The sequence below is a fragment of the Leishmania braziliensis genome, chromosome 26, assembly GCF_000002845.2.
Source record: "Leishmania braziliensis MHOM/BR/75/M2904 complete genome, chromosome 26".
NCBI lineage: Eukaryota > Euglenozoa > Kinetoplastea > Trypanosomatida > Trypanosomatidae > Leishmania > Leishmania braziliensis.
Genome location: NC_009318.2, coordinates 883,898 through 906,711, shown reverse-complemented (window position 1 = coordinate 906,711; position 22,814 = coordinate 883,898). Strand labels below are relative to the sequence as shown.

The 22,814-nt window shown below is 59.7% G+C and overlaps 7 protein-coding genes across 7 annotated transcripts; all 7 read right to left on the bottom strand.

The window, feature by feature from the left end:
- Positions 1 to 1,831: 1,831 nt before the first annotated feature.
- Positions 1,832 to 6,532, bottom strand: LBRM_26_2420 (conserved hypothetical protein; the record flags this gene model as incomplete). Its single annotated transcript, XM_001562422.1, has 1 exon — positions 1,832 to 6,532. The coding sequence occupies one exon, from the start codon at positions 6,530 to 6,532 to the stop codon at positions 1,832 to 1,834; it is 4,701 nt and encodes a 1,566-aa protein (XP_001562472.1).
- A 2,345-nt stretch (positions 6,533 to 8,877) lies between these two features.
- Positions 8,878 to 9,558, bottom strand: LBRM_26_2410 (putative CDP-diacylglycerol--inositol 3-phosphatidyltransferase; the record flags this gene model as incomplete). The annotated part of the gene is made up of 1 exon (XM_001562421.1): positions 8,878 to 9,558. One exon carries the CDS (start codon positions 9,556 to 9,558, stop codon positions 8,878 to 8,880), a length of 681 nt encoding a protein of 226 aa, XP_001562471.1.
- A 671-nt stretch (positions 9,559 to 10,229) lies between these two features.
- LBRM_26_2400 (conserved hypothetical protein) lies at positions 10,230 to 10,598 on the bottom strand (the record flags this gene model as incomplete). The annotated part of the gene is made up of 1 exon (XM_001562420.1): positions 10,230 to 10,598. One exon carries the CDS (start codon positions 10,596 to 10,598, stop codon positions 10,230 to 10,232), a length of 369 nt encoding a protein of 122 aa, XP_001562470.1.
- A 795-nt stretch (positions 10,599 to 11,393) lies between these two features.
- On the bottom strand, positions 11,394 to 13,028 carry LBRM_26_2390 (conserved hypothetical protein; the record flags this gene model as incomplete). The annotated part of the gene is made up of 1 exon (XM_001562419.2): positions 11,394 to 13,028. One exon carries the CDS (start codon positions 13,026 to 13,028, stop codon positions 11,394 to 11,396), a length of 1,635 nt encoding a protein of 544 aa, XP_001562469.2.
- A 347-nt stretch (positions 13,029 to 13,375) lies between these two features.
- On the bottom strand, positions 13,376 to 14,041 carry LBRM_26_2380 (conserved hypothetical protein; the record flags this gene model as incomplete). The annotated part of the gene is made up of 1 exon (XM_001562418.2): positions 13,376 to 14,041. The coding sequence occupies one exon, from the start codon at positions 14,039 to 14,041 to the stop codon at positions 13,376 to 13,378; it is 666 nt and encodes a 221-aa protein (XP_001562468.1).
- A 664-nt stretch (positions 14,042 to 14,705) lies between these two features.
- On the bottom strand, positions 14,706 to 18,551 carry LBRM_26_2370 (putative protein kinase; the record flags this gene model as incomplete). Its single annotated transcript, XM_001562417.2, has 1 exon — positions 14,706 to 18,551. One exon carries the CDS (start codon positions 18,549 to 18,551, stop codon positions 14,706 to 14,708), a length of 3,846 nt encoding a protein of 1,281 aa, XP_001562467.2.
- A 1,817-nt stretch (positions 18,552 to 20,368) lies between these two features.
- Positions 20,369 to 21,154, bottom strand: LBRM_26_2360 (putative metallopeptidase; the record flags this gene model as incomplete). The annotated part of the gene is made up of 1 exon (XM_001562416.2): positions 20,369 to 21,154. One exon carries the CDS (start codon positions 21,152 to 21,154, stop codon positions 20,369 to 20,371), a length of 786 nt encoding a protein of 261 aa, XP_001562466.2.
- Between the last annotated feature and the right edge of the window lie 1,660 nt (positions 21,155 to 22,814).

Below are 22,814 nucleotides of genomic sequence, written 5' to 3'. Positions count from 1 at the left end.
CACTCACTCAGTGGCCGTTAACGCTCGTACTGGCAGCGACTCACTGTCGACTCAGGCCACCTCTCCTGTGGTACGAGCACCACAAACGAGAGAGGAGGGGCCGGAGGAAGAAAGAGAGCAGACATTCCGGCACACTTCTGGTGTACTGCACATCAGACCACACGTAACAACACACCAGAGCGGTGTCGGCCCTCATAGGCGTGGCTGACAGGGGCTCAGTCGAGGCGAGGAGGGCAGCGATACAGAGATGCAATGCAGAGAAACGCCACAATGGTGAAAGAAGCGGTGGAGGAGAAACCACAGTAATGAGGACTAGAGAGCTGGGGACCTTCATGTATACGTGCTGGTGGGGGAAGAGGGATTGCAGGGTAGCATGGCACTAATGAACACATGTGTCCACCAACGTTACTCTCTCTCTCACACACGCCTTGGTGTTGCATCTCTGTCAAGGAGCGGAAGATTCCATGTGCCGCGCACTTTTTCCACCAGCCGTTCCAGCACGAATGAACGGATGCGACGCAGGCTCCCCAGCCACACACTCTACAAGTCAGAAATAGAGAGGGAAGAAGCGAGGGGGAGCGCGCTTGGAGAAGCGCTAGTTGATTTTGTTAACTTCTTTGCAGTAGAAACACTGTAGTAACGCGAAAGAGAATCACCACCGCCAGCGAGGAGGGGGGCCATCTCAGCGCCTTCGCCTCTCCACTGAGAGTACATCTCGCCTGATAATGTGCACTTGGACCGCAGTCAGCATACAGAAGAGCAACAGAAGCAAATGCCAGAGGATAGCGGCTCCGTCATCAAACGCCGCTGCCAACACTTAAACAGGCGTACACGCGGACATCAGCACATCGATGCACGCCAACAGAAAAGGCACTGGGGAGCGGAACAGAGAGATGCAGAGGAGGTGGGCCACCGCCAACGCCGAAATACAGGAGAGAGAGAGAGAGAGCGCACAATGGAGGAAAAAACGAAAAGGGAAAGTCGAGGAAGCGAAGGCCATGAAGTGAAATGCAAGAGGGTTTTTTTTAAAAAAAAAAAAAAGCAAAGCGAATGCACTAATGTACAGCACTGATTTCTCACGGATAGGCGAGAGAGGGGAAAGGGGCCAACGCACGAGCAAGACAGACAATGAGGAAATTGGTGGGACAGCAGAGTCGCTAAAAGGCTAGCCGCTTTGTACTGATCACAGTCTCCGCAACGAGAGGGGGACGCTGGAGGGAAATAGAGAACTCCCCTCTGATTCAGCAATCCTCCAGCCTCTCACACCTCGATCGCTCCCAGCGTAGATCCAACGCAACGCAAGCAGCGAGCGAGCGAAAGGGGGGGGGGGGGGGCGAAGCTGAAAAGTAGATGTGCGACCGCGTAGAAACGCGTTGGTGTGCGTGTGCCGAGCCGCGTGGCGCCACGGATTCCACGCCAAGACGAGAAGGCTGAAGAAGGAAGGGGAAGCGGTGGTGGTGATCGCAATGAAAGCCATCACACATACACGTGCGATGAGAGAAGATACAACTAAAGCAGCGCAAGGCGTGACCCCAAAACGTACGAAGCTCCGCACATTCGCAAGAAGCAGCAGGGAAGTAGAGAGCCCAGAGAAAAAGAGCGAGAGAGAAACGAGGCGCTCTGTGTGGAGTGCCATGGGATGCGCGCACTGTGCAGAACAGCGACGAGATCGCGTGGGTGTGTGTGTGTGTGTGGGGGGGGGGGGGGGGGGGAGGAAGCCCGTGCGCCGGCGCTATGCGATGCGGAGGGAATGCAGCGTTACGTGGGCACCCCAGACAGCGGAACAGCAATGAGAACGCTGCTCGCCGCCCTTTTTGGGCGCGTGCCGTTCCTATCGTAAAGAGAAGACATTGTCCTCAGACCGCGCGGCGCCACCGTCACCGCCTGTGCGACGCTCTCGGGGCGTACGGGGTAGTGGCGAGATCTCGCCAACCCCCCCAGGTGGGGGGGTGATGCGGCGCCGCTGCTGCACCGGCGCTGGCACGGAAGCCGACCGCGGAGTCATCGGCAAGTGAAGCGCCTTGAGCCGCAGCACCGTCGCACCCTCCAGCTCCGGCGGGAAAGGGTACTGGAGCCCCAGACGATCGGCCATGGCCATGTACTCGACAAGCTTCTCTTTGGTGGGCATTAGCTGATCGGAGAGTGTCTTGATCTCCGCGTCCCTCTGCTTCAGCTGCCGCCGTAACTTATGTATGTCCTCAGCCCCACTCTTCTCCGTCGCCCCTACTGCCGCCCCAGTGGCCGAAGAGGGTGGCTTGGTGCAGCCCGCTTGCCGCTCCAGTCTATACTGCAGGTTCCGGTTCTCAACCATCAGGCGGTCCACCTCGTCCTGGCACCGGCGCAACTGCATCTCCACGTCGGCAATAGAGAAGCTGTGGAAGGAGCGGTTGGCCTTACTGGGGCTACCACCGCCATTGGTACCAATGGTGTTGCTGCGCGCTGACGCCGACAACTGCTTCTCCCCCATGCTGGACCGCTTCCGTGTCTTCTGCGTCTGCAGGAGGTCGATTTGTTTCTGCAGATCGCGTCGCTCTACGTCCATGGCGGCCTGGGCCATGTCAAGGTCCTCATGCGCGGACCTCACGTCCTCCTCAGCCCGCTGCAGCTGTGCCAACAGGTCCACGATGGTTGCCTTGAGTTGCGCGATTTCTTCCTTGAGCTGTATGTTTTCTAGCTTGAACTGATGCACTTCATGGTGTGCGGACATCAAGGACGCCTGCAACTGCCCCGCATCAACGGAGTTCTGCGAATCGGCGTCGACAGCATCAGCATGAGGGAACGCGGCAAGGACGTCCGCGTCGTCGCCCACAGCACAAACCTGCTCTGCCAGCGTTTTCCTCTTTTTCACCTTCTTCGTCTTCTTCTTCGCCACCTTACCGAGCGGGCCATCCCCATCATCGCTGGCGGTCCTGCCACCGGCGTCTGCCCCTGTGGCGGCGGCCGCCGCAGCCTCCTCCGCCTCGTGTAGTTGCTCCTCCAGTTCATGGATGCGCGCCTCGTACGTCTCCGCCACCTTCGCTGCCTCCTCCATCGCTGAGTCGAAGGTGGCCTTCTGAGCCTGCAGTTGGGACTGCAGCTGAAGCACGTCCATCTGCTGCGTCCCCGCCATGGCGACAGATGAGGCCGAAGCAGGCATGTTCACCGGGGCCTGCGCTACACCTGCCTGCATGCGCAGCTTCGTGTTCTCCTCCATGAGCGTCTCAACGCTCTTCTTCAGTGCTGCCGACTTGGCGATTTCAGCCTCGTATGCAGTACGGTTGTTGGTCGACATGCGGTTTTTGATCTGTGTCTGCAGGATGGTAATCATGCGCTGATCATCCGCGGACTCCGTACGGTGCTGCAGTTCTGTACGCTTCAGCTCACTAGCGAGGCGCTGGTTGTCTCGCAGGAGGTCGTCAATGCGCTTGCAGAAGGCCTCAATGGCGATAGGCTCTGGTGCAGAAGCGGTGTGGGAGGCGGCGCCATCAACAGCGCGCTCTGACAGCGGTTGGCTTGCAGTCAGTGCTGAGGGGGTCAGAGGGGATGAAGACACGGCGGGCTCTGTCGCCTTCACCTCTGCCTCCATTTCCGTCACGGCTGGGCTGTGACACGCTGCGGGAGGTGCCGCTAGTCCGGCCGCGCAGACCACAGCGGCAACACCCACTCCCGCCGCCGCCGCCGCCGTGACGTCGTTGCTGCGGCTGCGGCTCTCCGGCTGAAGGGCGGTGTTTGTCCCGCTTCCCTGCAGAGTACCGATTTGAGCACTTAAACGCTTAATCTCGTCGCTGAGGGCCTCCTCGCGGCGGCACTTGTCCTCAAAGACACGCTGCTGCCTCGCATTCTTCTCTTGCAGCTCCGTTATGGTGGCCATGTGCTTCGCCGCGGCCGCCTCCATCGCGGACACCTGCTCCGTCAGGCTTGCCACATTGCTGTTCAGCTCCGCCGTGCGCTTCTGCTCCTTCGCGAGGCGATCGCTGAGGCCTGTGCGGTCGCTCTGATAGCGATCCTGAAGCGCCTCAATCTCCTTCAGGCGCTCATCGTTCTCCTGCTCCAGGTCGGCGATCGTCTGGCGGTAGATTGATATCTCCGACTTGCGCTTCTCTAGCTCGAAGGTGACCCTCTTGATCTCTTCCAACGCCTTTTCGCGCTCTGCGACGACGGACTGATAAAGCCCCTCGGCGACGTACTGCCCGTCGCGTGCCTGCACCTCGGCGATTGTCGCCCTTGCCTGGGCTAGCTCATCGCATAGGGTCTGGATTTTCTTTTGTGAGTTCGCCTCAGCGGCGGCCTTGGCGCTGGAGCGATCTCTCTCCATGTGCACCGCCATCTCCTTAATGCCGTCCTGCATGTCGTTCATCTGCTGCTCCAGTGATGCGTTCACCTGTGTGAGGCGGCTATTCTCCGTCGTCAGTGTGGTGACCTTGTCTCGCAGTTTCGCTTCACTCTCGCTCAGCGCAGTTATCTGGTCCTGCCAGGCGCGCACGTTCTTGTTCTGCGTGGATGAAACAGCCTGCTGTGCCTCCGTAACAGCCTTGAGGCGCTCAATCTCCTGTTTGGCCTCCTCCAGCTTGCGCTCCAGCGGTTCCACCTTACTTTGCAGCTTCTCCTTCTCCGACTTCACCTCAGCAAACTGACTCATGCAGATCGTGCTGCTCTGCGCCAACTCCATGTACGCGATCGTCTCCTTCGCCTTTACAAGCCGCTCCTCCACCTCCTGCGTTGCGGCCAAACGGTCCTCGAGCAAGCCCTTTGCTTTGGTCAGATCATCAAATTCTCTCTGCAATTTGGCCATGCTTTCCGTGTTGCGTCTCTCCTGCTTGAGCTCGAGCGACTGCTTCTCGAATTGTTCCTTGAAGGTGTCGAGTTGTGCCGTCGTGCTCCGCACATCGGCGGCGAGGGATGCGCACTTCTTTACCAGGAAGGCCACGCGCTGTTTGTCTTCCTCAGCGCGCTGTTGCAGCTGGCGCGCCTCCGTGTCGCGAGACACAGCGTAGCTTTGGGCCTGTTGCAGCTGCATCACCAGCTGATCTCGCTCAAACTCCAGCTTTGAGATACGCTCCTTCGTAGCGCTGAGTGTCTCCAGCACCTTCGTCTCGTCCAGCGCAGTCGCGTCGGCAACATCGTTGGCTGGGTTGCGGCTAGTTTCTAAGAAGGCGATGCGTTGTTTATAGAGATCAATTTCACGGGTCAGCGATTCTTGCTCCAACTTGAGATGGTCGTAGTCATCGGAGGAGGTCGAGTGGCGTAGCTGCTGGTCCTTCTCGCGGAGCTGGTCGAGGCTGTCTGCCAGCCGCTTCTCCAGCGCGCTATACTTGTTCTGCTGCTTTGCCGTCATCTCCAGGATCTCGTTGCGCAGGTCCTGCACCACCATGTGGGACGCGTCCACATCGCATCTGGCCTTCTCCAGCTCCTGCAGTAGTTCTTCGCAGCGCCCACATGCCATAGAAGCGCTAAAGGAGTCGGCGAGCTGCTGTCGCAGCTTACCCACCTCCTCCATGTGAACCGAGTCCTTCGCCGTGAGTCTGTTCTGCAATTGTGCGACTTTCTGCCTCTGAAGCTCCGCATCCTTTTCCTTCTCGGCGATAGAGTTGCGCGCCTCCGTGAGCGCGCTCTGCAGCACATCATACTCGTGGGACATGCGTTCGAGCTCCTCAGTGGCAGCCTTCCCAGAGAGCAACGGAGCGCTACTGACCGCTGGCATTGGGTCTGCAGCCGCCGGTGCTGTTGCAAGCGCGGAGCCTGCAATAGCACCATTGCGCAGCTGAATGTTCTCCACGTTCAGTGCACGCACCTCCGCCTGCGAGTTACGCAGCTGATCCTCAGTGAGTGCAGCTTGCTCGCGCACCTTACGCAGCTGCTCCTGCAACTCCCGCACCATCGCAGCAGAGCTGTTGCTTTCGTCAAAGGGCACGATGTGTACCGCCACCGCCAGCGGACCGCCGCTGATGAGCTCCTGCTGGTCCCTCACCACGTTAGACAGTTCCTGCGCGTTGAGGTGTGCATTGTGCAGCCCTTCCATCAGAGCCTGCACCTCATCGTTGCTAGACGCATGCGACGACTTGTAGGCGATGAACTCAGACTGCAATGCGTCACTTAGTTGCTCCAGCTTCTCTCGTGCGGCGGACTTTGAGCCACCAAACCAGCCTGTTTTCTCCGGCTCGAAGAGTGAGTGCAGCACCGACGTCCCCTTCAGGGGTTCCCGCACCAGCGTCTGCACCCTCTCCTCCAGAGCGGAGATCTGCCCGGACAGGCGGCCATTCTCCTCACATACCTTTGTGAGTGTATTGGAGAGCGTTGCGCCCTCGCCCTCCAGTTGACGAATCCGCTTGATGAGAGCATTTCCCTCAGCCTCGCTGCTGACCGTCTGCGTTGCCATGGTCGTCGCTGCGACAGCAGCAGCAGCAGAGGGGGAAGCGAGCGTACTACCGCCGGGAACACTGGCGTCGCCACCACCAGTCGGCGTCTGACGCACTAACCTCCGCTTGCCTGCCGAGAGCGGGGGAATTGGCAAGATACTCTCTCTTCCACCGGCAGGGTCCACGTGGGACTCCATTCGTCTCGGAAGCACTGCACGAGTTCACCGAGTGGGAAAGTCAAGGGATAAGAGCAGCGAAGAACGAGGCAGAAGAATGGCCCAGTGGGATGAAGTGGACCACTGACGCACACGCGCGAAGCGGCGCAGAGCGAAGAGAGCAGGAGCAGCAAATAAAAAAAGAAAAGAGGAGGCGGAGAGGCGTGTTCGGCACAGACGAAGGAGGGCGCCTTACACGTCACAGGCCCGTAAGCGAGGAAACGCACCGAGGGAAAGGGAAGAGGGCAAGTGAGAATAAATCAATGCGACGCGAGACTACAGTTAGCCAAACGATGCACTGCCCAAGGGATGCGTACGTGGGTGGGTGGGGTGTGCGAGTCTGCAGCACTGAAACGCTCTCCAAAACAGCAAGACAGCGGAAAAGAAAAGCGCCGGCTAAACGGTCGGCGTCAACGTGCCAAAGCCAAGCACGAACGGACGAGGAAATGTTTTACTCCCGCGGCAACGAAGAGCAAGAAGGCGTGTGCGGCGAATCCAACGCGCAGAGCGAGCAAAGAAAAAAGTTGTAACGGCACCACGAAACCGTCAAGGGTGGCCCTCGTGAGTGGCACTGAGAAGAGGCGTCTTGTTCCTTCTCTTCTAGACAGAAGCGAGTGAGCGCGCGCGCAGTTGCATGCTCGAGCCTCGTGTGGCAGTAGCGAAAAGGTGTAGGGAGTCAATACGCTAAACCTGTCCCCTGGGGAGTGGAGGGAGAACTCAGCGGAGAAAGGCGGGTGAAGTGAGACACGCTCCAGCAGAGCAGCAAATGGATGCAGAACAAGGAGGCCGAGACACGTTACCCCGTGCGCTTTCCTACAACTCACGGTTTGGTGCTGAGGCTTGTGGAGAGAGATGACTCCCGCTTGATCCAGGCTTGTTTTCGGTTTCGCTTCTCGCTTATGCCATACAGATGCGCGTGGGTGTCGGCGTGGGCGTGGGCACATCCGCGTCACGGGAGGGAGGAAGGAGAAGTTGAAAGGTGTGGCAAGTATGTGTACACGCATGAAAAGAGGAGACATGACCACACGCACAACACCGTTGTGGGCAGACTATCCGTCGAGCAGGTAGCGATACTGCGCATTTCACCCAGCGTCGACTGCAGCAATGCGCTTCGGAGTCAGTCAACCAGCCGCTCCCCGACTCAAGTGTACCTGGACCGCCCCCCTGCCTCTGCAAGAACACGCATGCGCAGTGGGGGCTTTTCACGTACGCTGCCCCCCCCCCTCTTGCGCACGGCACACTCCTCAGTCGGTCCCCCACATTCTGTAGCGCCAGCAAGAGGGGATGAGGAGACAAACGAACGACAGACGGGGGGGGGGGGAGGGGAAGAAGCACATGCAGTTTCCTCTATGTGCAGTCCGCTTTGTGACTGCCCCATAGCACCGGCGTGCTTTCGCGAAGGAGTGAATTTACCGTCATTTATTTCGATCCTCGCGTTGCCTCAGCCCAGCAACCGCGACGTAACATACATTCACGCACACCTGAATAGACACACCAGCTTGCCCAAACGCCTCGGTGAAGTGAGGGTGAAGTGGAGAGGGAGGAAGCAGGCACGTGCAAGACAGCGTCGCCTCCCTCCGCCCCTCCCTTACCCACCTTCCCTCTCCATGCACCACCACCACATCAAGGAAGCGCGCGCGAAAGGGGGGAGGGAATAGCGAGAAAAATAGAAGCCAGAAGATGCACCACACACACACACATGTCGTTTCCGCTCACTCCTACGCGTGGCTCGCCCCTCTCCCCATCTGCTTCCCTCTTCAGATCGAGAAGAGAGAAAGGAAAATGGGGAGTGAGTGGTACAGTGCTGTGAAACGAGTGTATGCGTGTCTGTGGGGGGAGGAACGTCCCTTTCCCCTTCTGTATCCGATTACTCTCACCAGCGAGGACGAAACACGCTACGACCACCATGGAAAATGGAGACACCAAGTCCCCTGGCATCACCGCCATAGTCGCCTCTCCCCTCCTCTCCCCCCTCTTCGGTCACTCCCCTGCCCCGCCTCGATTCCGTCCCCCTCCTCTCTACCTTTGTGCTCGTCTTCACTCCTCATGAAACCAGCACCACGGCCGCGCATTAGGTCAACCGCAGCGCCATCGCCACCGTCCCCAGTACAACCCATTACGGCGACACAGTACAACATGTACGCACACCAGGATTCCCACACCATTTCCGCAAGAGAGCAGCAGCAGCAGCGCCGGTAGTCGTGGTAACTCTCGCTGCCACGCCATCCGTGTACTCCGCTCACGCAACGGTCCAATTTCTCTGAACGGAGAAACGAGGGGGTAAAAAGAGGGGGTGAGCGTGTGCACCAGCATCGCTGACGCAGTACTTAGGCGCGTTTACCTTGCGCGCAGCGCTCCTGAGCGTCCACGCAGGCAATGTGGTAGAGACTATCCACCAGCTGTTGCACATTGACCACCTGCTTCAGGAAACACGGCACGGCACACACCACGAAGGCGCACCAGAAAACGCTCCCCAGCTCCGTGATGCTCGCGTAGCTCGCCCAGGCGTAGAGAAAAATGTATGCGAACTCCTGCCCGACACAGAGGACGCCCATCACGTGACGTTTCGAGTAGTACACGCGCAGCAGCCAGAAGATGCTGTCCGAGACGTCCTTGTGGCTGACCTTTGAGGCAAAGACGGAGGCGTACATCCGGCAGAAGTGCGACCCCACGTCCAGAAAGAGAAGCATGGCAAGAGCGCATGTGTAGCGGTACGGCATGGGCTGCAGCACGCCGTCAAGCACCAACAGGAAACCAGCCGTCGAGGCGCGATCGGTGAGCATGTCCAGTATGGACCCTAAGTGCGAGCACTGATCCAACGCGCGAGCCACCTTGCCATCGACCGTGTCTAACACAAAGGAGACCGTGTAGAGCAGGAGGCATAGAGCCGGGTAGTCGCGTGCCACCAGGTAGGCCGCGATGGACGCCGCTATGCGGAAATAGCCGATGATGTTCGGTACAAAGCAAAAAATCTTTACCGGATTCGGACTCGCCGGCTTTGGCGCCATTTCAGCCTGAGAGGGGAGGGGGGGGTGGGTGGAGCGGTAGGCGTTGTAATGTGAGTTGGGGTACGCTCGTAGAAAACGTCAGAAAGACGGAGGTTCGGCTGCGAGTGGAGAAAGCGATGTCAATGTCGGCAATGCGCGCTCAGCAACGCGTTGCTGCCACCATAGAGAGTGAGAGTAAGAACATGCAAAGAGCAACGGGGTGGAGAGAGGACGAGTCTGTAAGGGGAAGGGAAGAGGACAAGAGGCAGGCCAACGCCGCACACTCCGGCCAATAGACGACAACAGCCACAAAAAACGATGTCTTTCTCTCCGTTCGCTCCCTCGTTGTTGCGGGAGAGAGCCCTCGTGCGTGTCTGTGCGCACGTGCTGTCGCAGGCGTATCGCTGCCTCGCCACGCCTGCCGTGGCAAGTGCCGGATCAAAACCCTGGCGGAAGCACCGACCATCCAAAAGAGGGCGACACAGAGCGCCGCCGACCTCCTCCCGGCACACGCCAGCGCGCATGATACCGAGGAGCAGCTGCGGGGAGGATCAACGGTAAAGACGGCCAAAGAATCAAATCGACACGCGACAAGAACATTTCCTTCTGGGGAGGGGAGGGGGGGGTCGACGACTGTACAAGCGCACGCACAGCAGTGCCTACGATCACGGCAGCCTTGAAAACGACTCACCCTATCGAGGCATGCACGGCAACGGCGGCTTCTCCTGCTGTGCCTCTTGGCAGAGCTCACCGCGTGCCTCCTCCACACTAAACGGACAGGCGCGGTAGGTGAGTATCGGGTAGCGGAAGTACACATTTTCCTGCGCCACGTGTTGCTTCGCCAAGCACCGGTCGCATATGTTCGACCCGGCGTCACTGAAGCTGCTGCGGGGCTGTCGCAAGCCACAGCCGAAGCACATCTCCTTGCAGCCCACGCAGACCAGTGTGTTGAGCGGACCGCTCCTCTTAGGGAAGTGCTCTGATGGAAGGAGGCGAGTACACTGAAAGCACCGCAACCGCAGGTGCCTCTTCGAGGCCGCCAAAAAGGCCGTGTGGAACATGGGCGCCAGCACACAAAAGGCACGCTGCCCACAATACGTACAGGGAAGTGCGCGCTGCACCCGTGAAGGTCGACCAGTCAACAACGCGCGCACAGAGGTGAACACACCGACACGCACCGTTCGAGCGGTCAGTGATGGAGGCCGAAGGCACGAAAACGAGAGGGAAAGGAGGGAGAGACGAACAAGTGACAAAGTGGGCGGCAACGCGAGCGGGAGAAGAGGCGTGCGTGGCCACGACAGAGAGGGAGAAACGAAAAAGAGGAGCGAAACTGCTCGGGCGGCTATCACACGTGCACCTCCTCTTCCAACGTACGTATGCGCCCACTCTCTTCCCAAGAGAGGGAGGCTGCAGGACGCATGAGAAGTTATGAGAGGGAAGGTGACTAGAGCAGCCGGGCGCAGCAAAGATATCCGACACAAGTGCTCTCGTATGTTTCCACTGGTATACTGGCGTACTACGTTACGCCTTTTGCTTTGCCATTCATTGAGTTCATCTCCTCTGCCACCGTGGTTGTTCATTCGATGGGCGCGCCGTTCACTTGTCTGTGTTAACGCATCGAAACCAAAATCTGAGCCGCTGACAGGGCGGGAAGAGAGAGAAGGGGAGCGCGCAGCATCAGCAGGAACGGCCACATCACATGTGAGCCATGGTCACATTCAGCTTCTTTCAGCTTTCCATTTCCTCCTCTCCAGCACACGCCTGTAGGCCCATGTGCCTGGGCGCGCGTGAGCACCGAAACCGCTAGCAGACCTGCTCGTCTCGTCGAAACAAGCACCCCATCCCAGTCCAACATACTAGTACAGTGTGGCGGTGTACTCGTAAACGACAACGTCATCGCCAAATTTTGCACTCGCCTCTGCAAAGATCTCATCAGCAAACTGCTGTGCATTCGGCACCAGCTCCGTCAGTGTCACGCCGTCGCCCGAGAGAAGACCATTGCGAATGAGCTCCTCTGCATAAACCTTCCGCAGGCCGCGGTATTTTGCCATGCCCCTCGCCAGCACATAGGTATAGTAGCGCTGCTGGATCTTCATCTGTGCGGCGTGGTGGATGAACTGCTCATAGGTGTATCGGTGACCCTTCTGGTACCCGTTCGTGGCGTCACGCAGGCGCACACTACTTTTGAGTAAGATCTTCGTAGGCGCCATCGGTGTCGCTGCCACTGCCGCCGGCGTTGTGGCGCAGTCACTGGAACCGGAGACAGGCCGCGGTAACAGCGCTGCTGAGGCACTTGCCCTTCTACTCCACCACTGCCACCACCGTCTCTGCGATGGCGTTGTGTTTGCGCGGTCATCGTTGATGTCGGGAAAAAGCTGGTCCTCTAGGAGGAACCCCACCGATGCACGAGAGGCCTTGCCGACGCTGCTCGCGCCACCTATGAAGCGGTGCGGCGCCATCTCCGCCTGCGTGTCCACCATGACGAGAGACTCCGTCTTCTGTAGGTAGAGAAACACACGGTACAGCAGCCAGTTGATGTGCAGCCGGCGCTCCACAATTGCCGGCTTGGGGCAAGCAAGCCCGGCCGTGCCCCCTTCTCCGTGGTCCCCATGGCCCAGGCGCTGCGGCGGCTCAGCCTCCGGCACCACCTCGATGGTATATCTCCTGTGCGTCAGCCTATTTTCGATTACCGCCATGTCGCATGGGAAGTGGAAGAAGAGCGAGTTGCGATGTGGCGACAGATTTGTGGTCAGCACATACGTGTAGGTAGTCAAGTAGTACACGAGATAGAGCAGTCCAACCGAGGCACCGAGTATGTACGCTGTGAAGGACACTCGCACACGCCCCAACACCACGTCATGGCCAGACGCGCGGAGACACCCAATGACGTTATACCCTTCCTTGCTGTGGACAGTCCGCCGCGGAGGCTCTTGCAGCGGTGCGTGGTGCGAATTGGATTGAAGAGCCGCAGAGGCAGGAGCGTCCGCGGCAGAAGCGGCAGCCGCGTGCCCATCCACAGTGACGGACGTGGAACAGACGGTTCGACGCCACGGCGGAGGGGATGGGGAAGAGGATTCGTCCACAGCCCTACTAGTTGCAGATAGTGAGGAGGAGCCGACTGGCGCAGCAGTGCGCCGCGCAGTCGCGTACAGGAGCAGTACAGCTCGCCGATGCAGCGGCATTATTCTGAGGAGGGGAGGGCTCAGCACGTCACGCAGGAGACACACCCACAAAAACACCGGCAAGATGTAAAGCGACTGTTGTGTGGAGCAACACAATACGCGCGCGCCTGTGTGTTTGCCGTCGCCCCCTGGTAGTTTGGGAGGCAAAGAAACAGGCGGGAGCGTCACCGTCGCCGTGCCACACCCACAGCCACAGCAAAAGGCGATGGAGTCGATGGTGGTGCGTGGAGGAGCGGGAAGAGAAGGCGAAGAGAGCGGCGGTGACAACAGTGAAAGAGGGGGAAAGTCGCAGAGACATGCCAGACCCATGTGCACACATGACAAGGTGATGCGTTTGTGCTGCGCGAAGGTAGATGGGGGAGAGTGCGGGTGGTTTGCCACTGCCGTCTGTGCCGCTGCTGCCCACCCTCTACTTCTCTCTTGTTAGGTAAACAGGTGCATTGCTGCAGTCACACCGCCTCACACATACCCACGCGCTCAACTCCACCGCAGCGATTTTTTGCAGTTTGCGGCTGTTTCGCTCCTCAACTCGATACGTGGGGCGCCATGCCATGCGGGTTCCGGCACCAGCAGACCGCAACCGTCCAGCTCCGCCCAGTTCGTCTGATATCCGCCACCAAAGCTACACGTGGGTGAGAGAAAGAAAATGTTGTTGGCTACACACGAAGCCGCGCCTTGGCCGGCTCTTCCTCGCCCACCTCAACCGTCCCTTCCCTTCGTCGCTTGGCCACTGCCTCTTGAGTACGAATAAGGTCTTGCAGTCGTGCGAGGTTCTCCTTCTTCTCCTCCAGCTCCGCCTTCGCATCCGTCACCGCGGCAGCAGAGAGCACGCAGAGGGCCTTGAGCTGTCGGTAGCACAGCTCCATCATCTTTGCCCGCCGTCCCTCCGGCGAGGAAGTGTCGACAGCGTCGGTTGCTGTGCTATTTAGGATCTGCTGCAGTGCAGCGCGCCGCATCTTCCGCTGCGTTCGGCGGACATCCTCCGCCTCGGACGATGTCGCCTCCTCCAGGTCTACCTCCGTGGTGAGAGAGCTTCCTTCGATGGCCAGCTGCTGCGCTGCCTCCGCCGGTGGCGCGTCTGTCGCCTTCCACACGCAAATTTTCCTCGTCAAATCCACAAAAGACAAGCCGTGGAAAGTGAGGGCGTTGCTGACGCTGTTTATGCTTTGGAATACAACAATGAGTCGGCCATCGGCGGCATCCCACGCCTCAATCGCGCCGCATCGCTTCAACAGCATGTGCAGCAGGTCCTCTTGCGAGTCCTCTGGGCAAGCCGTGATGTACACGGTGCGATGCAGCCTGCCTACCAAGTCTAGCGGCATGCGCCTCTCCTTTCGTATGACGAGTTGTGTGTATGTGTGTGTGTGTGTGTAAGGGGGGCGCGCAGTGATGTACTACCCCGCCGGACACACAAGCGGAGGGCGGCAGACGCCCGAGCTCGTGACGCTGAGAGAGGAAACAAACGTGGAGGATACAAGAAGGGGTGGTAATGGCCGAGAGAGCGTTCAATGAAAAACATGAGCCCCGCATGGCTAGATACTCCTCTACGTAGATGGTGAGGAAGAGCAGATCATCTCGGCGCTACGCATCACCGAATCCGCATCAGGAGTAGCGGAACACGCGGTGGCGGACTCCTCCTCCGATAGCAGAACGCTGAGTTGGGGATGGGGCTCCCGTTGCACTTGTGTTACTGTTCGCCGTGGACACCCCACTTTCCCTGTGCACACTTCTGCAAGGGAAGCGGGAAAGGAAAGAGAGCGACTTGTAAAAAGCCGCGATCATGCCGAAATCGAAGCAAAACAAAATGGTGGGACTAAACGGCCAAATCATGGAGAGCGCGCTGAAGTCGATGGTGCGTGGTGCAACGGGGAGAGAAACAGCAGCAGGAGCGGGCGGTCGAGAGATGGGGAAGAGGAGGGGAGAGGAGCTTGCCACCACAGGAGACGATCGCCCACCAGCCGCAAACAAACTCCACTCGCGCGTCATTCAACAGCTGTCCTCGTCGCTCAACGCTTCAAAGGCGAGTCGCAGTGAACACTCTGGCCTCGTGATGGGCCTCTTCTTCCCTGCCTTCAGCCTCCGCGTGTGCGATGAGGTGGCTGTTGGCTGGGGAGCAACAGGTGCAGCTGAGGCGCTTATTACATTGACGGCCAGGGATGTCAGTCGACCAGGCAGCGGCCTCCACTCTGGATGTGGCGCGCTGCGGGCTGCCATCAGCAATGCAATATGGCCAGTCGACTGTGGTAAGGGTGCGTCTGAGGCGCGGCTTGGGAAAAGTGTCTGAGGAGCCGTCACGTCCATGAAGGTCAGCACCGTCGATGAGACTGTCGAAGATGACACGGACACCTCTGCGTCCTCAGTGCCCCACTCCGTGCGCGCACCACGTGAGGGGTGCGGCGTCAAGCTGCTCACGGTAACGGAGCAGTCCCCTTGAAGGTCCTCATCGCGCCCCCTCTCACTGCTATGTGCCGCAGGAGGCGCAGCACATTCTGCCGGTGTATCGTGCTGCTCGTGCTTCTGGGCATGGCGGGTGCAATGCTGCTGCAGGTGAAGATGGTGAGGATGGCGAGTTCTGCAGTCCTTAAAGCTTGCGCTGAGCACACTCTCGACGGCAGCGCTGTCAGTGAACGCACCATCAGCAGCTGTAGCTGACCTCACCGCAAGGGTGGCTGGTGCTCGTGTCGTGGAGAGCAAGCTCGCCGATATGTCGCTTAGGGTCGCCGTCGGGCTGTGGCGACTGGCGTTCCCAGCAGATCTCAGACTCGTAACGCTCGGCCGCCGGCTCAACCACGTCTCCACCTCCTCGTTGCTGAGGGCACCAGAGAGTGACGCGGTCGATAGCGTCACCGAGGGTGGCAGCGCAGCACTCTGCCACGGGTGCGTTGGAAGCGCAAAGGACATAAAAGAAGCGGGAGAACTGGCGGACAACAGAGACGTCGCTGGAGCCGCCGCATCGGGCGTGTGCGATGCTGCGTCACGTGCATGCCTTTCCGTTCTGGCCACAGCCTGGTAGGTGGAGAGGGAGCTGACAGACGGCGATGCGGACGTTGTAGCGAGGGAGGTGACCGACGGGTCCGCTCCCCGTCGCAGATATGGGTTGTCCTTCGTCGGCACGGGGAAAGTTGGGGCAGCGGTCCCACAGTGGATGGTAGCCTTTGTTCCCGTCATCACAGCAGCTGTTGTGCGGCTGTGGCTTCTGTCGCTGCGGCAGTAGACGTCTGTGTTGCCAACCACTGCAGCCAGTGAGAACGTGCTCGACAAGTCGCGACTGACAGACGGCGGCACCTCACCCGCGTGTGACTCTCCAACAACGGCTACGCCCACCGATGTCACGTGGGCCGCCGGCTCGGCAGGTTCGGCGCAGCTACTTGTTGCCGTGGCCTGCATGGCGCTCCCCGGGGCAGCAGTGCTGGCGGCGGCGCTAACACGCAAAAATGGGTGAGTCAGTGCCGTGGCTGCACTGCTGCGCGCTGCTTCGTCGACACACAAGAGTGACCGCACAAAAGACACGGCGGTGTGCGACAGCGTAGGCAGCGAGTAGCAGGCGGCACCGCTGCAGATGAGTCGCTTCATCTCCGTCGCGCAAACGTGATCGAAGGGATGGTGACCACAGAGCATCTCGAACGCTACGACACCGAGGGCCCACATGTCGGACTTGCACGACCATCCGTGGCCGCAAATGACCTCCGGTGCCGCGGAGTCCAGCGACGGCCCTCCATCAAGTGCGTCCTCAAACTCGCCAAGCCAGCGAGCGCGCCCGTCGGCCAGTTGTACGGCGAACGCGAAGTCGCCGAGTTTAGCGGTTGTGTCCGCCTCGTCGCGGCTCAGTAGCACATTGCGCGACGTTACAGCTCGATGCACAACGTGTCGCTCGTGCAAGTCCCGCAGTGCCAGCGCCACGTGGTGCACGATCAACCGAACCTGCGCCTCAGGCAGGCGTTGGTGCGGCTGGCGAAAGAGGTGGCTAGCGAGGTCGCCGCCGTCAGCATACTCCTGCGCAGCGTAATAGCGTTGCGCATCAGCGAAGAATGCATAGAGCTTTACGATGTGTGAGCAACGCCGCCCTGCTGATGCCTGCAGTCGCATCGCTCGCTCGAGCGCGCCAACCATTCCTTGGCGCCGAACGCAGTCGTCTGCGAACGCCTTAAGAGCCAAGACGACTTTGCTGCACTTCTCCCGGGCGAGGAACGTCTTGCCGGAGCGCCCCTGCCCGATGCGGCGTCCGATATCAAAATCCATCAGTGACCACCGCCTCGCCGTCGTGGACACCGGTAGAGAGCGCCGTGCTGGGGTGCTGGAGTCTACCTCAACAGGCAGTGGCGAGCCAGGCCAGACTAGCTTCCCCCAGGCACCACCCTGCAGAGGAGATGACAAAGGTAAAATGGACGGATCAGGCAGAGGAGCAGCAGCATCAGCGCTGGGGTGGAGCTGGCGCGGACTCGGCGGTGACACGCGGGTGATGGGAGAGACAGTAAGGCCGTCTTCATCCCTCTTCAGCCCCGCGCCAGCGTCCACCGCACTTAAGCCGCTGGCAAAGAAAGGCGAGGGCGAAGGAAATGTGCCATCCAATGAGTCACTACACGGTGAAGTCTTTGCCCACTGACGTGTGGGACCGATGCCGCTCCTCAGATCGCCTGCCCAAGTCATCCTCACTGCCTCTCTCGTGCCCACGCTTTCCCTACCCCCTCCATCGACGGCGCCGCGCCCACGATCGCTCATCAGCTCCCCATCGCTCTCGTCCTCCATGAGTAACGCTCGGAAAAACTGAGAAAAGTGAAGGTTAGCCGCCAAGTCCAACGAAACCGGCGCCACCTCCAACAGCGCAGCTTTGGGGTCGACGTCTTCGCTGATGCCAGGGTCGGCGAGAATGGCTTCGGTCGGCCACACAAAAGGAGCAGACCTTGACACAGCACACGCCTGCTTGGCTCCTCGGACCCTGTCAAGCCACTCCTGAGCCTCTTGCACCTCCACGTAGGAGAGATCCTGAAGCAGTTCCACAGCGGTCTGCTCTGCGGCCGCGGCCCGTGAGGGTAGTCTCGCAGAGAGTGACACCTTGGGAGGGTGAACGGAGGGAAAGGCGGGCATCTTTAGGGGGACGCTTGGTTTGCTGAAGTGCACGTGCTGCAGTTGTGTCTCCCTCACCGCATCTTCTTGCCCCTGCTGGTGCTGGCGCTGTCCAGTGCGAATGGACAGCGGCGCGAGCAGTGATGACAGTACCGGCGGCTGTGCGTCTGGAGAGTGGGCAGCTGAGGATGGAGTCGACTGTGGCTCAGGACCGTCGCGTGAACGGCTACTGGAGTAGGCAGGCTGTAGATCGGCGCCGAGAGAGGAGGAGAAACAGTTGCGCATCAAAGGCCGCTCTTCCTCTAGTGATGCCTCACTGTGGGCCGTGCGGGCAGAGCCCGGAGAGAAGCAGGTAGCAGCGCCGCTGCCAGACGCCCTCGTTAGCCCACCGCTGCTGCTACTGACACCTCGACGCAGTTTGGCCCCGCATGTGCTACTGCTGCGGCGGGTCGAGTAGGTGGTGTGGGTAGGGGCTTCTTCCCCGCCTGGGGTGCGCAAAGCTCCAGTGTTGCCGTCGTGTGGCACTAAGTACCGCGAGTCAAGCGATGGACTCGGGCTGGACTCAGTATGGCCTGAGCTGCGGTTGGCGGAGGACGAGGCACTGGGGGCAGTGGGGCGGTTCCCCAGAAACAACCTGTCTTGCCGCACGACCTCCTGCGCTGGTGTCATCGTCGCCACGGATGCGACTGAGGACCGTGGAGTAGTGAGTGACGAAGAGGAGCACACCGAAGAGGCTTCCCTCTCCACAGCTGCTCTAACGGAGTCCATCCACCAGCCCTCCCGTACCCTCCCCTCTCCTCAAGTGAGCCAAGCTCCTCGTCTTTCGGTCTGAGCACAGGACGAGTTTGTCGCAGGGAGACACGGAGACGTGCGTGTGAATCGGGTGCGTGCAACAACAGAGACCGAGGGAGCAGTGCACGGGTACAGCGGACACGAACTGCGAAAGATCGCAACAACCGCTTTATGAGGAGAACAGTGGAAAGGGAGGCCGGCACGGCCATGTAGGTGGCGCGGAATAAATCTATGCTCGTGCGAGTGCGTGCGTCTATGGGGGTTTGTATGCGTGCACACATTCAGGTCCGTGCTGGTGGGTAGTTAGAACAGAGAGGCGTGAGGAAGTGGAGAAGAGGGTAATCGTAAGCATTGAAGCGTTCCATCCCATCTTTCTAACCTGTTGTGGGGCGATGTCCCTCCCCTCCCTCCTCCTCCTCAACACCCGTTGGACGCTACCAGGTGAGGGGGGGGGGGGGGGGGGCCGGTATGCTGCATTCCCCTCTCACGGAATTTCTGCGTCTCTTTCGGATGACTTCTGCGAAGGTGCGGAGTCCAACCCTTCGCTTATCCACCACGGCTCACCTGGCGCCTGGGCATAAGGGGGACAAGCCGGGGGTGGGGACTGACATGAACTCACAGGCAATGTAGGAAAGAGAGCCGACATCCGCCCCAACGTAGAAGAGTGAGGAGAGAGAGCGACCACGCCACCACACGCAGGTAGACACCTGTACAGCGCAGCCGTAAGCCGCCTGGGAGAACTAGCGCAGCCTTACCACAGGAGGGCCACAAACACGTCGGCAATGAGGAGGAGGGGGGGGGAAGAGAAGAAAAGCCCCCTTAGAGGAAAAAGAAGAGAATGGAGGTGTGCGTGACTCCCCCTCCCCGACGTTGAAAACGAATAAGTAAACAGCGCTCTGCCCCACACCCCGCCAAAGCCGGCGTTCTTTTCCGTTGCCTGACAATCGGGGGCTCACCCGATCCCCCTTGACTCGCTGTGGGAAAGAACAGTGAGACGCGTCATCATTCGCTGTTCGTAGGCGCACCTACGCCGTAGTGTGCCGATGTCTCAGAGGGTAGCGGCTTTATCGTGAGAGGGGGGGAGAAGAGGGGTGAGAGCTCTCTATGTCAGTGCCGATTTGTGGTGCAAGGGGGGGAGGCGTGGGCGTGGGTAGTGGAGCCCGCGATGATGGCAGTGTAACTCATCGTTGGTCGGCGGACTGTGGCAGGGTGGGCGGGTGGGCGTGCTCGTGCGAGTGTTCCAGCATGGGGGCGCAATCGGTGTGGCCAAACGAAGTAAGAGAAGCAGAAAAGCGGCCTCGTTGATGAAGTCCCGCAGGACAGGAAAGGTGGGAGGGCAACGGAGTCACACAGGGGCGGCGGCTACTGCTGCACCAGCGCAGAGGGGGTGCACTGCAGAGAGCGCACCAGGGGAGGGGAGGGGGGGGGGGGGTGAAGGGGTGCAACTGACTGCTGCGTGAAGAAGTGAGAAGCAACATGTGGACAGACGTGTGTGTTCGCTTGTCTGCTGCTAGGAGCTCTTGTCCTGCCCCGCCCACGGTGCCCTTCTGCACACTTCGATCACGCTCTATGCTGGAAGACAAAGGAGAGGAAGAGAGGATGGTAAGTTGCCAAGAGAAGAGAGAGAGAGAGCAGCAGGGGGGGGGAGCGAGTCTACAGAAGAAAATACAGGCGCAGTGGTATTCTCAGTCCCACACACACACACACACACACACACACACACACACAGGCATGCACACGCTTTTCCTTTTCAGTGTCCTCCGCAGCAGCGCACACACACATAAACGTGCTACTCAGCACTGAGGCGATGCAGCCCTTGCGGACTCGACCAACACCTTCTCCAGGCGCGCCGAGGTGGCGCGCAAGAGAGGCAACGAGCAGTGCACCAGCTCCTTACGCGTCGGTTCTGCAACAAGGCGGTCGATCTGAAAAAGCAGCATTTCAGCCAGCCCTCGCACAGCTCGGGAGGCAGCCGCGTCGTGCGCAGTTTCTCGCACCGTCCTGGCGACCGCGTCGTGCACTTCCTGCTGCAAGACTCGAAACAGCTCTGAGGTGGTATCCGGCAGAGCAGCGATAGGGTCAAGGGAAGCGAACAGGTCTGACTGAGCAACGATACGCATGGGCAACTCGACGTGCTCGTTGCTCGGCCCCGCCTGGAAGCAGTGAAGCGCGCAGTGGCTGCGATTAGTGCTCGGTTCTGTGTTGAAGACGCTCGCTATGAGGCCGACCCAGCCGCTCTCCAGGTATTGTTGAAAGCTCCGCTGTGTGCGTAGGTCCACGACCGACGGCACAACTGGGATCCGCGGATGGCTGTGATACCAGCCAACCACGTAGGTACGCACCCCTGTGTCAGCCGTTATGCGATCTGCCGTTGCGGTGGCTGACGCAACGGACTTGGCCGACATCTCCACTCGATCACTGCGCTGCACATTACGCTCGCTGATGTGCGTGCCCCAAATGTAAGCCACCTTTTCCTCCTTGACCGCCGAGGAGGAGAGCAACGCGGGAGCTGGACTGGCAGTGATGGCGGCGGTGACAGCGGCACCGCCGCACAAGTCGCCGATGGCACCACCCAGCATCTGACTGGCGGAGGCCTCTCTGTCAGTCAGGTGGATGTGCGTCTCTGGGAAGAGCTGCACCTCAATGCGGCCTAGCAGCAGTCCGATGATCTCCGCTTTCTCTGTCGTGAAGGCGTGCCGTAGACAACTCTGGACAACCTCGTCACTGATGCGCACCTCCCGCAGCGGCCCCTGACTTTCACGGCAGTTGACTGCCGTGCTGGAGATTTCGGCTGTGTGGAAGGGGGAGGGGCGCACTCAACGCTCTCGATGCGGAGGGAGGGAGGGAGGGGTAAGGAAATAGGTCCCAGTTGAAGACTCGCGTAGGCGTGTCTGTCTGTGCTAAGAGGTGTTTGACCGCGTGGGTGAAAGTCTTAATAGGCGTGTCTGCCGCCCTCCCGTCTCTACGCATGTAACGCACACCGTTGAATGGGGCGTGTCCTACACAGCGCCGACTGGGGAAGAGAAAACAGAAGCGGTGAATAAAGAGAAGAGGTGAAGGGGGGAGGGAGAGAACGTGGCGACGGTGGAATCGCCGCCCAGATAAGCGCCGCAGAGACCAGCAAGGAGAGCAACCGATAAAGAGGAAGAGGGAGTGCGCTCACGAAATGCAGTTGAACTCGGAGTGCTAGAAAGAGAGCCGAGTCGCACACAAGCGCTGCCTCGCCAGCCCACACGCACAATGCGCACCCACGCCCGATCCGCACAGCTGCTCCGCCTCGCTGCAGCCAAAAGAGCGCGTCTTGAGAGGCACAGAGAAGAGGGGGAAGGGAGGGAAAATGGGGGATGTCGCACCGTCCATGCGCCGCTCGAGGGACTCGATTCACACTGAAGCATAGCGAGCCGTTTCAGCGACTGCACGTTGGCAGGTCGTATGTCATGGAAAACAAGAGAGAGAACACGAGGGTCGCTCAGATACACTCTGGCGCGTAATCTACACAGGACGAAGAAGTGGGAGATGACCAGAAACGATGCCTCGGAGGGGGGGGGGGAGGACACACTCCCCCATCGACCATCGCCAAGGAGACACATTGGAGCAAGACAAGCACGCAGACATACAGCGCAGACTTTTGGTAGAGGGCATCGTGGAGAGGGGGGAGACAGCAGTGGAGGAAGTAATACCTCCGAGACAGAGGAGAGAGCCAAAGATGACGCCTCCGGCACCTCGTCTTCCCCTCCCCACACACACACACACACACACACACACACCGGTCTCATCATCAAAGCCTGGCACAGACCTACATAAGCGTGGGAGGAGCATCTAGGGCCACGCACGTGAAAAGAGGGGGACGGAAGGAGAAGTCCACGCCTACGCAGGCGAAAACATAAAGCAACAACAACGGCATTCGGTCGCACAGACGCACACGCAAGCGTCGGGCAGGAAACGCACCGTCACACGAAAAGGGGGTGTCTGCCTGTGCAGCGAGACAGAGAGGCGAAAGAGACACCACACAGCGCGTAGGCATGAGCTCGGAAGCACAAGCATACTCCACCGGCTTGAGGGTGGATAATGGAGGGAAGGGGGGGGGGGCTATGTCCCTCACTCTTTACTGCACGCTGAGACAGGACGAGGAGGAGAGGGACGAAGGTGGGAAACGTAGTTGAGCTCCTGGGCGCTGCCACCATAGCTTCTCTCCCCGAGTGCAACCTAAAGAGAGCAATCTCGGAACGAGTGGAAGCA